The 16,759-nt window shown below is 38.9% G+C and overlaps 1 protein-coding gene across 10 annotated transcripts in view; it reads right to left on the reverse strand.

The window, feature by feature from the left end:
* The window catches only part of Rbp6 (RNA-binding protein 6), a 1,759,572-nt gene that overhangs the window by 98,558 nt on the left and 1,644,255 nt on the right, over positions 1-16,759 (reverse strand). For all 10 annotated transcript variants that reach the window (XM_067141638.2, XM_068226323.1, XM_068226322.1 and 7 more), the window contains one exon: positions 6,543-6,626. In XM_067141638.2, coding sequence (XP_066997739.1) covers positions 6,543-6,626 — 84 coding nt within the window. The remainder of the gene's footprint in view (positions 1-6,542; positions 6,627-16,759) is intronic.

The following is a 16,759-nucleotide window of genomic DNA, read 5'->3' on the forward strand; positions in this document are numbered from 1 at the left end:
GGCCTCTAAAACGACGGGGGACACAACGAGTACAGTGAAAGTGATGTGTACACTACTCTTTAAAAATTGATTTAAGTTTTACATCTCTTGCAACTTCCCATGGTAAGGACAGGTAGTGTGAGGAGCCGTCAAGAAAAATTGTTTACTACAGGAAAGTAAAAATGACTGCAAGGTTGAGATAAAATAAAATAAAATAACTCATTGTAATGTTTCTTTATATATTCTTTAAGTTACATAATGAATATTTCTATCGATAACCATGATCCGCTAAAAAAACTGCTCACCAGATAACAAGCCTGAGTGTAACAAGCAATAATATAAAACTTTGTGCGTAGCGCAATTTGATTTAAGCACATGGTCAACTTGTGATTACAATGAAGTACTTATCCTATTATTTAATTCCGACAATTACAAGATAATTAGAATATAATAAGTTACACTGAAAGAAGTTCTGCAATATATGTAAATATACAACCAAGTTTCCTAGAACATACCATTCAGATACATCCTCCTTTTCAAATTAGGTAAAACTACCAAACCTATTCAGCAACACAGAACCTGTTTGGAGAGTTTTATTTTCTTAAAGATATTAATCACTACTGCCAGCACAATGGACAGGGTAATATTAGCAATCGTTCAAGTGTAAAGTATTTTCAAGAAATCTCACCTCTACCAACGATTGTGTATGTAAGCAACAGGGTAAACATTTACGCAATATCAGAATCTTCTTAAAATTCCAATTACGTGTATAAAGCAAGGAATAAACAATTACTGTTTATCAATGATGCCAAAACACAAAATTTTGAACACTCATTTATCCTGTACAAACTTTAAGAATAATAATGCACTGAAAGCAAAAACACCATTTCCTTACTTAATGAGCTTCAGGTTAGTATATCTCAATTGACAGACTGTGTCAGGCTCGAGAACGGTAAGTAAGAACCCACGAATGATAACCTCATACACGCACTGTTACACTTAAGTATGCTTTCTGGCCAGTTTCGTAGAGTTTCCTCCTCTGTTCCTTTCGTTAGTTTAGGTCATATGACAAACAGAAGAAGTTGTTGCCGTATTGTACACATCGCAGTGAATAAGGACCAATATCCATTCGTTCAAATTAAATATAATAATATATGAAATTTATTTAAAAGTGTACATTTTACAAAAGTACATTGATAAAAGAAGAAAATATCTCCTTATCTTTCATCCTTCATGAATGAGCCACCATATTTACGTTTACATATTCACCCAGTAGTATTCGGTTATCGGGAATAAGCCCAACCATACCTGAGGAAGAAAGAAAAAAGACAAGAAAAACACGGTGATACCAAGGCCTATGACTTACCTAAACGGAACGAGCTAAAGAGGTGTACATTTGGCTATCAGTGTAATTTGTGGCATGATTAGAACCTTAATATTCATTATGAGACATTCCACAAATGTAAACAAAATACAAGGCAACAAACTTCAAACAAATTTCCATTACCTTAGATTATCTTAACATAATCGAATACCGAGTACAGGAAAATACTTTAGTGAGTACAATCCCACGCAAACGAAGCATTCATTGTTTACACGAATCGTTTAAAACATATGATGTTTGTTTACACGTTACACAACAATTACAGAACTTATTTCGGGAATGCGCAAAAGTGTAAGGGAAATAAAGACACATTAAATCGATCGTTCTATAAGTAGAATATATCCGTTGCAACCACCTGTATCAACGACAACTATTCATACAAATGTTACACAGAAGGAACAAGAAGTGAATTTAATGTCTTATCATTTTACGAACCAGAAATAAATTTTCCGCTTTAATTGCTTAACATTTTAAAGAAATGACTATTTTTTAGATTTGTACTGAAATCAAAAAATAATCTATGTGTTAATAAAATTCAGGAGTAGAAAGTTCGCCCAAATGAACTCCCCATTAGCTCGTCGTAGATCCCTCACTCTCTAACACTCTCTCTCTTACAAATACAATGTCTCTCACACACTCACCCCCTCCCTCTTACTCTCTCACTTGCTCTCATTCTCTCTCTCTTTCTCTCTCTCTCTCTCTCTTGATGGTAAAAAGCCTGAGGGTCACCAGACGTTACAACATTCTGTGATAAAAAGCGCAACATGATGTAACAGTGTCAACTGACACATTACCTAAACAAATCTGATCATTCTCTGTGCTGCAAATATGAACGTCATAGGCTTAGCGGTACTAGTAATGAATTCATAATGGTGAATAACAAGAGCAATGCCACTGTTTATATATAAATACAAATAATACAAAAAGCAGTCTTTAATTTAATAGATATAAATCGTTCTCAAATTTTAAAATTGGAAGGAAGCAAATAAATAAATAAATAAATAAATAAATAAATCGGCAGTTTTTAAAAACTAGAAGAAACGGTTTTCAAAGCAGGATGACAGGAGAGAAAAACCTAACAGGAAACTGAAATCGAATTCAAAATTAAATGACCCCCATACTTAAATAACGCAACAGTCGACATTTGTTAATAGGGAAGAATATAAAATATACACAGGAAGATGTATTACTTTTATGAAGGTGTAATTAACTGAGCGTTAATTCGCGCTCTTTCCTTTGGAATACATGGTTAGAAATACTGTCAGTTTTATCACTTAATAAGACCTTACTTTCTAATAATAGTACATCTGATTACTTTTTGTACTCAGATTTTAATAGATTTATTAGTAGACAGATCACTACTGCTATCTATATCACTGCTAATATCGCACAAGTCATCTCTGTAATTAAATTCTGACGCCTTATGCAGGATGATACTTACATAATAAATTTTACTCAGCATTAGCAAGTATAATAGTACAGTGAATAGGAGAATCTACCATTCTAAGTCAGTTACGAGTTTCCAATAAGACTAGTATTGGTAATTTACTGACCACACCATGTCCTGGAAGACTGAATGGGAGAGAGAGAGAGAGAGAGATTGAAACCGGACAGGGTTAAGCAGTCAGAATGATCTTCACAAGGCTTTATATTCAGTCACAGTTTTCAAAATACGAACTGTAAGTTCTGTTCTGTCTGGTGAGAACCCACGGTTACATACGTGTGTGCTAACCAAAGCAGTGCGACAGTATGGTTTAAGTTCAAGGGGTAATTAAAATGTTCTTACATTTACATAATAGTTGTTGACACGCAGATTTCTGGTTTTAGATTATTCTCTCTGTAAACATCTCGTAAATATGCTATAAGCCACAACACTGTAAGACAAAATGGCAAACCTTCTGTCGGTCGTACTTATCAAGAATACAAAATACTCCGCAACACCACGTATGTAAATTGGCTATTTGTGGAATATTATAACGAATTATGAAATCAATTAACTCATATGTCGTGAAAGTAAAACAACGTTTCATCCCAAATTAAGTGAAGTACAGTGAAGGGTAACATAATAAAATGTTCATAAAATATTACCATCCTGATTAGGCATCAGCATACTGACATGACATGTTGGACTCTACATGATTCTAATGCATAATTGTTACCATAAAGGATATGATGCACTGTATGCGCATGAAGATTAATTTACATTCACACTCTTATGTAAACACACAGGAGTACAGGAAGAATACTGAGTGTCAGTTAATTACGGTTAGTTTGTTAACGTGCTACAGCAATACACTGGCATTACTCAACATTTATGAACAATTCAGTAGTAATAATTTCAACAGTTATTGCTCTCCAATACACGATACGCAGCGGCGTATACTAACAACGAGATACAAAACAAGGTGCTCTAACGGACTCTACGTTCACATGCGGACTACTTCCGGAAGAAGCAAGGAAAAGCTTTATCTAGTTGACGAAGACAAAACTAACAATACGGGTAGCTTAATAATAGATGTTGATATAACCTTATGAGATACTATGCCAAATAATGTAGAGTATAATGAAAATTCGATAAACGAACTTTTATAGTTAAAGCACTTTCATTTCACGAAAGAACAACATTATCGGATAAAAGCATTGCCATAATGTAAGAATTTGCTAAAAAGCTACTGAGGATTCTTAATAATGATATGCTTTACATAGCAACGTGAAAACACGTAAGCATATTTGTACGTATAACGTAACAGAAGATGATCCGTATATCAGATAATGACAAGGATTGGAAAATAATATTTTTTACTGAAACAGCAATGTAATATGTAAAAAAGGTTCATACAAGACCCAATCTGGAAGGACTGTGCTTGAAGGACGGGTTGATCATATTAGTGTTGTGTTAAATTGAATATTCGTGTCAAATGAAAATATTGCACTGCCCAACTTAAAGGCAGTTATCAAGTCATGAATCAAAAACACCCGGACTAGCATGCTAGCTAGCATTCTTACACATTAATTCTCAGAAAAAAAGTATTTTGGTGTTATTTTTATTTATTTAAAAACATAGTTATGTACTTTAAAAGCACACCCATCTCCCATCTTGGCAAAAAATTACCCATAAAAATATTCTTTATTATTTTTGTTATCCGATTTCGCAAAATATACGAGAAAAAACACAACCTATATTCCGCTGGATTAACAATAGCAAACATCAACAGTAAATGCAACAAACGTGGACGATATGATGGGTAGTTAAGATAGATATATATATATGCATGTATGCAGATTATGGATGAACATACCCACAATTAAGACAGCTGGACACGGCAGCGGTTAGACATGGGGGCACGTAAGGATTGTTATGCTACGGGTGGTGGAAGAAGAGGCATTACCCATTGTCTCTGCACACGTACATCATGGTAGGTGGGTTCATTTTACGAGATGCATGACAATGACATAACATGAGGTTTTGATTCTATTAAACTATTAACTGCAGATGATAAGGACGAGTATGCTACTGTTCGCAGCATTACGAATAAATGCAGACGTTCTTGTTCGATGAATGTCAATATGCTCCTCAAAGTTTGCTGTACAATATTTTAATATAAATAGATCGCAAATAATTTTTATCAAAGTTACGTATAAGACAATGTATGATCAAGGGAAAAGTTAAACTATAGATTAATGGAGAACACTCTACATTCAGGCAAACAGTAACGACGTTGATAACTAGAAACTAAACCTTGGATAAGTAGAAATTAACTTGCCGTTAATGAAATGATAATCATTTTATATGATATACATGTACATATTATGTACAATAATTTTCAGCAAAATGATTGAAATGACATGACTCAACTGTTCACATTAACACAAGCTGCAGCATAAATTGTCACTGAATGAAAATGAGGAACATATGTGAATGACTAGCTTAGACCCCTAACATGTAGCGTACAGAGACTGGAGGTGTGATGATCCCCTCCACCTGGGTTAATAGACACCTGAATTATGTAAGCGTAGGTACAACAATTAAATATTAACGGTTGACAGAGGTGTTACCTACTTCCTACAATACGTCGCTCATCGTTCTATACAACATCTATGCTACAGAGAAAAGATCAAGTCTTCCTACCTTTCTACACCGGATTTGGAATTTGTAATGACACCCGGAAGAAGCAGACGACCGTTCGGCAGGCAACGAACGAACATTCCAATTCAACGAGAATGACTGTCTCCGGATTATCTCTTAAAGAGTTGTCTAACACACGAATCTGAGATGCCGTCTCAATAGGAGCTTTCATATGAATATCACTTCTGATTTAAGACACCATTTTAATTGAAATTATGTTCACATCACAGACAAAATGGAAGTCGAAATGGTACAATTCATATAATTTCATCGATTAATAGCAGTAAAAGTTTGCATTTTGAATTTCTATAACAAGCTAATATTAATAAGATCTAGACTTTCTTGAATCTAAGACTTCTACGATCAATAGTAAACGATTTCACTACGAAATATCCGCTAGCTACTCGTAGATGCCTTCAAGTAGAAAAAAACACACTAACGCAGTATGTAATTCGCGAAATACATTTGACAGCGAACACGACCAAGACTATGAATTATACTAATTATATCATAAGTTTTAAAATAAAATTATTCTCTCATTTGCCTACAAACTGCTAACCTTCCTAAAAGCACACATATCTGAAAGTGTGCTGTATCAGCTAATAATACATCCAATAAAATCTATACGTTCCATAAGTCAGACGCTAACGCTCAAGCACTGCCTACATTACGAGATGACGGGTATACATTCTAACGAGATTAGGATTGCTTGGTTTAAATAATTACTTATGAGTTTAATTCATGAAGCCTAATTAACACGGGAAGCGTGGCACACTGAGTCAATTACACCACAGTCTGCTGTGTTGTTTCAAGACTCATAATAAACAAGATGTGTGTCTTAGATTCAAGTTTTAAGGCCAGACTTGACCAAAAAGATGCATCAGAGATTCGCGTTGCCGTATCATGTTAGTACGATTAGTTCAGTTCACAGAGGCATGGCGTGCATGCTGGACGAGGTGCCGTAAACTCCCAGATGCTCAAGCGGGTATGGGAGCAACGCCAGCGGATGGTGGTTATGATGGTGATGGTGGTGCAAACTGGCCAAATGATTACCTGTGGGATATGGCAGTCCAAAGCTAGGGTACCCCGAGTAACCACGGCCAGCCGCATATGCGGCATACGCGGCAGCGGGGAAACCTGTAAACACCAAGCAAAGCAGTTAGATTATGACAAACCACGCGGTAATATGGGACAAGGTTAACACAGCTGCTCTCCTGATCAGGATCAAATGGGGTTAAAAATATAATCATATTAAAAATATAAACTGTACATCAACTCAAACAGTCTATACTTGAAAAGAGAAGCACAATAAGAGCAACAACAACAAAAATAGTACACAATTTGCATTTCCTGTACAAAATAACACGCAAATAACAAGATGTTCAGAAGGTGCTGCATCGCAAACAGAGCTGTAAAATACGAAATAAAATTTCAAATAAAGTCACTTGAACTATTTCTTTGAATGAAGGGAAAGATGCATCCGAGGGACAAGATTTTGAACTTTATCGGAACAATATTAATGTACTCTATTCAGTATTAAAATCTCTCGGCAATTCGTGCCCGCACGCCAAAAGAGAAGGATGATATCTAACCTGATATTCTATATTTAGACGGCGAAGGAAGGAAAACCCTAATATATAATATCTAAAGTCGTTTTATGTCAAAAAGAGGAAAAGATGAATGTCTTAGATCACGCGTGTTGAGTTACATGAACTTGCAACTCGGAAAGGGAATATTCTACAAATGAGGTTATGGCATTCTAAAGGCACACCTCAGTTCCTACAGGGTGTCTCAAAATAATGTACTAACACTTAGAAGGGTTGTGAAGTCATTATTTCTGGACAATGAGACAAGTTTGAGGGCATTATTTAAGAAGAAACATGTATGTATAGAATCATGTTCGTAAATGATCAAATTGATGACCGTTATTGTTCAGACAACGCTGATAACGCGAACCAATGGATTCACAAACGTCACGAAAAAATACATTGGTAATTTCGCTATATTGTCTTTCAATTTCCAATTTAAGTGCATCAATTGTTCTTCGTTTTGTGCGATAAACTCTGTCCTTGAGGTATCCCCACAAAAAGAAGTCCATTGGCGTGAGGTCTGGGGAACGCGCAGGGTATTCAGTGCTACCCCTTCGCCCAATCCAAGTTTGGATAAGCTGTAACGAGGTGAGCTCTTGCATCGCGATGGTATTGGGGAGGTGCTCCATCTTGATGAAAGTAAATCCCGTCGTCGTCATCATCAAACATCTCTTCAATGCAGCAAGATTAGGTAACTGTCATCATTTACAGTTCCGTTGAAAAATTCGTCCTATGATGCCCAACGCTGACATCCCACACAACACTGTTACCCCTGGTAAGTTTACATGGTGTTTAACTGTAACATGAGAATTTATAGGACCCCGGTAGGTATAATTATGGCAATTAATTGAGCCATTTAATTGAAAGTTGCCCTCATCGCTCCAGACTCTTTTGTGTAGAAACCCTGCATCTTCTGCACATTTTGCCAAGTACCATTCACAGAACTGAACTTTCCGATCCGGATCGTCTTCATTGAGAGCATGAATTCGTGTCAGAATGTAACATTTCCAGCGCAGACGCTTCACGATGCGATGGACGCTATCTTTTGAGAGGTGCCTTTCCCGAGCCGTTTGTCGTAGAGACTTTTGTGGGAATCGAAGTTGGGTTTCCCACACCTGCTCTTCGTTTTGAGGGCTGGTGGATGTCCGTGGTCATCCAAAACTTTTCTCGTTGACGTTATGAACGGTTCCATCTGCTTCAAATTTATCTCTGATGCGAGCAATTGTCTAGTGCTTGGGTGGCGGTTTATCGAACTCCTTTCTGAACCGTCTTTGCACTTCCGTGGCGTTTTCAGTTTTCCAATAACATTTAAGGACAAACTTTCTCTCCTCAAAGCTAAGTTGATCTCGTGTCATGCTGTTACATTAGTTACACCTAAAAATGTCTTCATGACGTTGTGGTCATTCGGAGTGTTAGTACATTACTTTGAGACAACCTGTCTATATTCATCACTGGGGAGTGGTTGTTGTTGAACGTCATCTTTTTCCCCTTTACATTAGAACGTTGCTCATTACTATAGAAATTTATTCTGCGATATAACGAAGGATAATAACGCGTTTTAATTTTGCATTCTTTTGCATTTTTTGCCGATTTTGGATAAACGGTCATTATTTCACCGTTCAAGAAGATTCTAGATCAATATATAACATTTTGAAGAATTGGTGGATCATTTGTTCTTATTTAAGCATGAATTCTCTGTTATCAGAATAATAAAATTCCAGAAGTGACTATAAAACAAATATACAATTTTCTTACTGTACATGTGGTTATGCCAAACATATTTCATGGCCAAGACCTGTGTATCCGAGATGTGTGCAGAAACACAATACAGAACTCTGATAATGAGGTGAAAGTATTTTCTAACGTGCCTCAAGCAGCACACTTCGCACCTGCCCCTTCAGCCAGATATTCACCCTCGCGTACTTCAAGGCCAAAAACAGATTACAAAGAGAAAGGATTGGAAACAATTAACTTTTCGCTTCAGCACTGAATTATTCTCCCAAGTGTATACCAAAGTTCTGGGCAAGAAAATGCCAAAAGTGAAATCACACCAAATTGTAGTTTTAAAATCAGCTAGTGAATGAATTTGGAAAAGACGTGCATACGAAAGATGGGCGTGTATTACTTTGTAAATTGTCCAGTTTTAAAGGGAGTGCGGAGAGTAAGCACATTAAACGAGTAAAACATCAGAAATCTGTCACGAGTGCGAAGAACAACAAGAGTTCAAAGGTTCTTCGGGAAAAATTGCTAACACTGCATCCAGCAAATCATTAGGTCCAAATAACATACAGTTTCAGATAAACTGAAAGATAAATATTGCTGTGCAGAGAATTGAAGAGGGATATATTACTTGTAACACCTTTGTTGCATAGTCATCAGAATTAAGTTTGGTAAAATATTTTAATTTTTTAAAACTTATTTTATAGCACTTTCCCATAAATTCAAGGGCTTTTACTGAACATTTTCTGTGATTTTTAAGGTCTGTATTAACTATCCCCTATTCATCACGAATTACTGAACCGGGCTGAGTAGCTCAGGTGATAGAGCGCTGGTCTTCTGAGCTCCATTTGACGGGTTCGATCCCGGCTCAGTGCGATGGTATTTGATGGTACACAAATACGTCAATCTCGTGTTCATAGGTTACTGGCACGTTAAAGGAATCCTGCAGGACAAAATTCCGAAACCTCAGTGTCACCGAAAACCGTAAATGCGGTTAGTGGGACATAAAACCGAGCTGCTTCACACTTACCTCAGTTAATTGCCGGGATTGTATTTAGGCGTAACCCCAACCTAAGCACCAAAACAAATACAACTAATCAACGATTACAATACAAATTATTACACAGCGATGACGCGCAAGATGTATAGAAGAGAACTAGTCGGTACATTGTTTGGTCTGACTGAAGAGCCTTTGAATTACATGCTCAGTGCTCGTGACTCAGAAAGCAAATCTCAAGTAGATTAATGTTCAACTAAAAGCCATATTGTCCTGAATATCATAGTTGGTTGTAAGTAAAACTCCTACGTCACAAGAGCGTTGTATTATTCTTGGAAATGTTTGATAGTACTCTACATCATTCGAATTCAATTTCTCAGCCTGTTATTATTATTATTATTATTATTATTATTATTATTATTATTATTATTATTATTATTATTATTATTATTATTATTATTATTATTATTATTATTATTATTATTATTATTATTATTATTCTGCAAGCCATTTAATATCGCACTAACAGGTATCGGTTTTCGGCCACGCTGAGATAGGCATGTCCAAGGAGAGAGAATGTAACACTAACACGACGATGTATACGCGGAACTCAGTAATCCAACTTGTTTTGGGGCAGATTATTCCACACCGTGATATCAGCTTCAGTCAGCTGATGAATGCTAGCAGGAGGATTAGGACGTTGGGCAATTGTTATCGTCAGTTCACGCCATGAGTGTTCAACAGAGTTCAAATCCGCAGAGTATGCTGGATAAACCATTCGCTCCATGCCATGCGTATCCAGGAACTGACTGACCACTATGCCTCGATGGGCACGAGCATTATCATCCACTACGACATTCGAATTCAATTTCTCAGCATATTATTATTATTATTATTATTATTATTATTATTATTATTATTATTATTATTATTGCTGCCCGCAGTGGCAGCAAATCCTGTAACTACAGGTTGGTCTATAGGCCTACTAGACCAGTTATATCACCTGGATTAAAGGAGTACATCGATCAAACATGACCCCACCCCACAACATGATTTAACACTCTTGCTGCTGATGGCACTCCAGGATGGAGGGCTACTTCCATCTCTCACCGGATCGTACCAAGACCCCTATTATAAGGGTCCAAGCTAATGGCGGCCACGTCAGAAAACAGCTTTCGCTTCCACTGTTCCTGATGCCATGGGCTATGAGCTTTGCCCAAGTCACACAAACCGCCCTGTGGTGAGGTTTAAGAGGAACTTCGTCACCGAGGGAATTGGCCGTGCGGTTAGGGGCGCGTGACTCTGAGATTGCATTCGGGAGATAGTGCGTTCGAGCACCACTGTCGGCAGTCCTGAAGACGGTTTTCCATGTTTTCCCATTTTCACACCAGGCACCGTCAGGCTGTACCCTAATTACGGCCACGGCCGCTTCCTTCCCACTCCTAGCCCTTTCCTCTTCCATCGTCGCCGTAGGATCTACCTGTGTGGTACGACGTAAAGCAACTTGTAAAAAAAATAAAGAGGAAAGTACAGGCGTCCTTGTCATAATTCCTCCGTTGTGTAGCCGATTTTGCACTGTCAAATCTGACAAATTCACTCCAGTGGCCCTCTGAAAATACTGGCGGAATGAGGTAGAAATAGCAGCGGGCCTATAACGTGCTGAAAGCAGCAAAACCGATCTTCCCAGCGAGTTCTTTCGCGTGATCTTCCGAACCGATGTAGATCAGCAACAGTCCTGTTTCCATACTGTAGAAACATCTCTCTAACCCACCCCAACATGCACGTGTTGCCATGCATCTTGCTTCAATGTCACAATTTGACGCACACTGGAAGAAATTAACGTACAGTCCCGAAATTTACCTGTGTGAAAATGAAAAACACGTAAATTCATCTTCAGTTATACTGAAGGTTGGGTTCGAACCCACCACTTTCCGAATGCAAGCCTCGAGCTACACGACCCGTATAGCACAGCAAACGCATGCCATGTTTATCTCATTTTCACACGTGCTGTCTACCTGATGCTAAACTGACTGACGATAAATGTCTCCTGTCGACAAATATCGTACCTGACCTGGATTTAGCGTCACTATGTGTCTCGGACATTGGCCTCCTGTGAACATTCTAACCGTGTTTGAAGTACCGTGACCTGCACGTGTGAAATCGCAATATGCAAGATTACTTTTGAACACCGTAAACTTTAATGTTTCTAATGCTGTCTATTTTTTCCACAATGAATTTGTTGGTATTACGTTTTCGCATTTCATTCACCATACTTCTTCTCGTGCCTAACCGGGAAATCACAAGGGTAAGTCATACGAGACAAGTATCTAGTTGACACTGTCCGTAAATCTCATCACCAGCGTTTCTCAAGTTCAGGCACGGTCAGTGATCGTCTTTGGAGGGGAGAAAATTGAGGGAGAAGATTTCCTGAAAAGGGGTGAGTTCAGGAGAGTAGGGGGCAAGATCTAATGAGATGGGTGGTGCTGAGGCTCTGGTCATGCGGAATTCTACTGTTAGGTACGCGGGGAAAGGGTGTTGAACAAAGGGAACCAGTAAAGAGTATTATCTGGTATTAGATTAGGGCAGATGTTGAAAGTAGAAGGGAAGGAGGAGGATAATTAGAAGAGGTAACTTTCCATGTTGGAACCATCGACGTAAGGCAATCAGAAATGGGTACAAACGTAGTTGGGGATGTGTGGGACCCGGTTATGGCAGCTCGGAAGGGTGCGGAGACTGTTGTCAGTGGGAGGGAAGGATACAAGCTGCAGAGTGATGGTGAATATAATGAAACTATTGTGTGGGTACGTAGGAAACTGGCAATGAGACTTCTGTATCCTAATGGGTAGATAGGACGGGGAGGTCTGCGCTCAGATTACCTTCACTTGAACCACACAGTTATGTATAAGTAATAGGCCAAAAGGGAAGTGCATTCCGAGAAACGGGATGGCGTAGGGAAGGTTCATGAGAGTATAGGGAACTTGAGGTCAATAAGGATGGCACTAAGTTGGTAGTGTTAAAATGCAGAAGTAGCAGGAAGTAGGTTCTGCAGGTGTCAGGGAAGTTAAGGACACAATGATGGGATGGGATCTAATGAGGTAGGTGGGGTTGAAGCTTTGGTCATGGGTAACTCTCTTGTTAGACATTTGGGGAAAGTAAGTGGAGGAAAGGGAACCAGGCTATAGTGTTATCCAGGAATTAGTTTCAGGCAGTCCGCCTCCGTAGCGTAGCGGTTAGTGTTATTAGCTGTCGTCCTCGAGGGCCCCGGTTCAATTCCCGGTACTGCCGGAAATTTAAGAATGGAAGGAAAGCTGGTATGTGGCTGGAATGGTACGTGCAGCTCACCTTAATTGGGAGTGTGCCTGAAAAGAGCTGCACCACCTTGGGATGAGGACACATTTTATGTTGAGGAAAGGATAAAGGAAGGAGGATGAGGCAATTTTCCACGTTGGTACCACCAACGTAGGGTAAGCAGGGATATATTCTAGCATAGTGTGGATGTATAGGATTTGGTTATGAGACCGCAGGTGAGGTGTAAGGGAGGGGAGATTGTTATCAGTGGGACACTGACTGGAGAGTGATAGGCTGTATAGATGAGACCATAAAGTGCGTATGTGGGAATCAGGGATTGAGATTTGTAGATCCCAATGGGTGGGTAGGAGAAATGGATAGACGCTCAGGTGGCCCTCACTTGAACCCCAATTGTACGTATAAGTTAGGAGGTTTGTTTAGAAGTGTTACGGGGAGGTACAGTCAGGGAAACGGGCTGGACTAGGGAGCAGTAATAAGAGTATAGAGTGCTGTGGCAAGTAAGGATGACAAAGTTGTTAGTGGGTGGAATTAAGATATGTATTTACCATATATTGTAATTTGAGCTGAATCATTGCTGAGAAGTAATATTATGGATGCGGAAATTTTCTCCCGGAATTGGAGTTTTTATCGTAGAGACAAGATAGAATCGAAATGAAGGGGAGTATTCGTACTGGCGAAAGAAGAATTTGTAAGATAAGAACAAGTTAAGGATGAGAAACACAAAATTATAGGTGTAAGGCTCCTGTTTAAATACAATAGCCAACTTAATGATTTTGGGGTGTACAGACCAGGTGAGTGTGACGATGAAGTGGAGATACAGTATGATATAGGAAGATATGTGGGAACGACATAGAAAGGAATATGATTGTAGTCGGTGACCTCAATTTACCAAATGTTAACGGGTAAGGTAATGCGAATGAAAAAGCATGACCAACAAATGATAAATAATTCAATCTGGAAGGATAGTTGAAGGAAACAATGATTGAACTAACTAGAGGCACGAACAGAGAAGCTTAAGCGATAGATGGTATTAGTCATCACGATACTGTTTAATCGCAGTTAAAGTCCGGCTCCACGGCAGAAAGGTTAGCACGCTGGCCTTTTGCCACAGGGGTCCCGGGTTCGATTCCCGATAGGGTCGGGAATTTTAACCACAATTAGTTAATTCCCTGGCACGGGGGCTGGGTGTATGTGTCGTCTTCACCATCATTTCATCCTTATCACGACGCGCAGGTCACCCCTGCGGGCGTCGAATCAAAAGACCTGCATCTGGCGAGCCAAACTTATCCTCGGACACTCCCGGCACTAAAAGCCATACCGGTACGCCATTTCATTTTTCATTTTCATAACTCTTATAGAAAGAAAGGTTGTAAAAGTTCGGACTATTAACGAGTACCAGATGGTTAATAAGACAACCATGAAGAAGATTTTAAAATCTAATTTCGATTAGTGTAAAATGGTAAATAATTATGTAGGCGACTATGGGATGGGTTTAAAGCAAATGTTGAGTAGTTTGAAAAGTAAGGAGATGAAGGTTAGGAATGGTTGAGGAAGTAAGGAGAGACTGAAAGATCTTGCTAGGAAATTGAATTTAGCGAGAAAAAAAGGTCAGCCAAGGAAGACATGATGGCAAGTACAATTGGCAGTCATACGAAATTTAGTGAAAACTGGAAAGGTAGGTATGGGTACTTCATGGCAGGAACAAGTTCCAGGAAGGACATTCCAGGAATCATTAATGAGCAAGGGAAGTGTATATGTGCGGAATCAATTAAATGAGGAAAAGACAGTATTAATGACGTTTAGGAAAGGAGTTAAAGCATCAGAGTTTCATATACATGGGGGACCTCTAAAGAATGTATCGAACTTTAAGTATTTGGGAGTCACACTACAAACTAGAGGTAATGTCTTCTCTACCCACATCAATGACAGGACAAATGCAGCAATCAGAGCCATCAACGACATACAGAATTTGAATAAGTTGTCTATCAAAACAGCCCTGAAATTATTTGACCTCAAAGTATCACCAGTGATCACCCATGGATTAGAAATTGTTTGGCCGCATCTAAAAGTGAAACAGTTCGAGCAACTAGAAAAAGTGAAAGCTGCGATTCTGAAAAAGGCACTATGTGCCTGGAAGTATACGCCTTCAATGCTCATACATGAGTTAACTCGCGAACCTTTCTACGTACAGGGTCTCCGTTGTCACCTACCGCTACCAACTACAGCAACATATGTACAGTTCATAGAGAAATTAAGAGCAAAGTAGCGAGACATATGGAGCGAATTTTACTCGACGGACGCAATGATTTACAAAGACTGGCAAGGAGGAGGATATGAGCTCTGACACTCGATTACACGCTTTGCAATACACGGATTTCATTATAAGCTGTGTAAAACTAAGAAATTCCATCAACCAGACACGGACTGTGTATGTGAACGTTGTGGTAAGAGCTGTGAACGTTATCATGCCATGATTTGTACTTGTCGGCGCGAATCGATGACAGCCTTCTGCAAAGATAACTAATGTTGTGTTATTAATGTGAATATATTTCGACCATTGGCTGCAGTAAGATATATTATTATTATATGTGCGGACTTACAGAAGGTAGAAGTATTTAGTCAGCAGTGTGTAATGATAATTTAACTGGACATAAGGATAATATCCAGGTAGAGGAGGTGAATAGCACTGGCGAAGTACTGAAAAGTGATCTGTGATAATAAAGATATTTTCAATAAGATACTCAAGTTCAAAGCTAAAAAAACGCCTGGCATTGATAAGATTTCTGGGGATATACAAAAGGTAAATGCGTTGAGGTATAGTAAGTTATAAGTTAATTTCGTGCGGTTATTTCTAGACGGGTGCAGCCGTTGTAAGGCAGACCCTCCGATGAGGGTGGGCGTCATCGGCCATGTGCAGGTAACTGCATGTCATTGTGTTATGTGTGGTGTGTTATGTGTGGTGAGTGAGTTGCAGGGATGTTGGAAACAGCACAAACACCCAGCCCACAAGCCAGTGGAATTAACCAATGAACGTTTAATTCTCCGACCTGTCCGGGAATCTAACCCGGGACCCTCTGGACCAAATCCCAGCACGCTAACAATTTAGCCATGGAGCCGGACTTGAGTTATAGTACAATACCTGAAGTGATTATTTGACTAGACGACTGTTTGCATGAAGGACTTACACCAAATGAATGGAGAGTTACTATAGTAGCCCCAGTTTACAGGCGAAAGAGTGATCAACGTAAATGAGAGAATTACAGGCCAGTCAGCTTGACATGTGTTGCTTTTAAGCTTTTCGAAAGTATTATTTCTCATTGTATTTCACACATTTGTGATATTACTATCTGATTTAATAGAAGGCGATTCGGGTTTAATAAATGTCATTCGCGTGAGGCTCAATTTAGGCAATTCCAGCAAGATATAGCAGATATGTTAGTTTCAGGTGGATGGATGGCCTGTATCCTTATTGCCCAATCCAAGGCTTTTGAAAGGGTAATACTGATGAAAAAAGGGTTCCTGTACTAGATGAAAGAGTGATTGAAAAGGTGGCTAAATTTCTAGAAAACTGAACTCAGAATTACAGTAGGCGAATCACTGTCTGATTCTGCACTGATTAAGATGGTGAACCTACACGAATTGCTCTGGATGATTTC

This window comes from Anabrus simplex, chromosome 2 (genome assembly GCF_040414725.1).
Source record: "Anabrus simplex isolate iqAnaSimp1 chromosome 2, ASM4041472v1, whole genome shotgun sequence".
Lineage (NCBI taxonomy): Eukaryota > Metazoa > Arthropoda > Insecta > Orthoptera > Tettigoniidae > Anabrus > Anabrus simplex.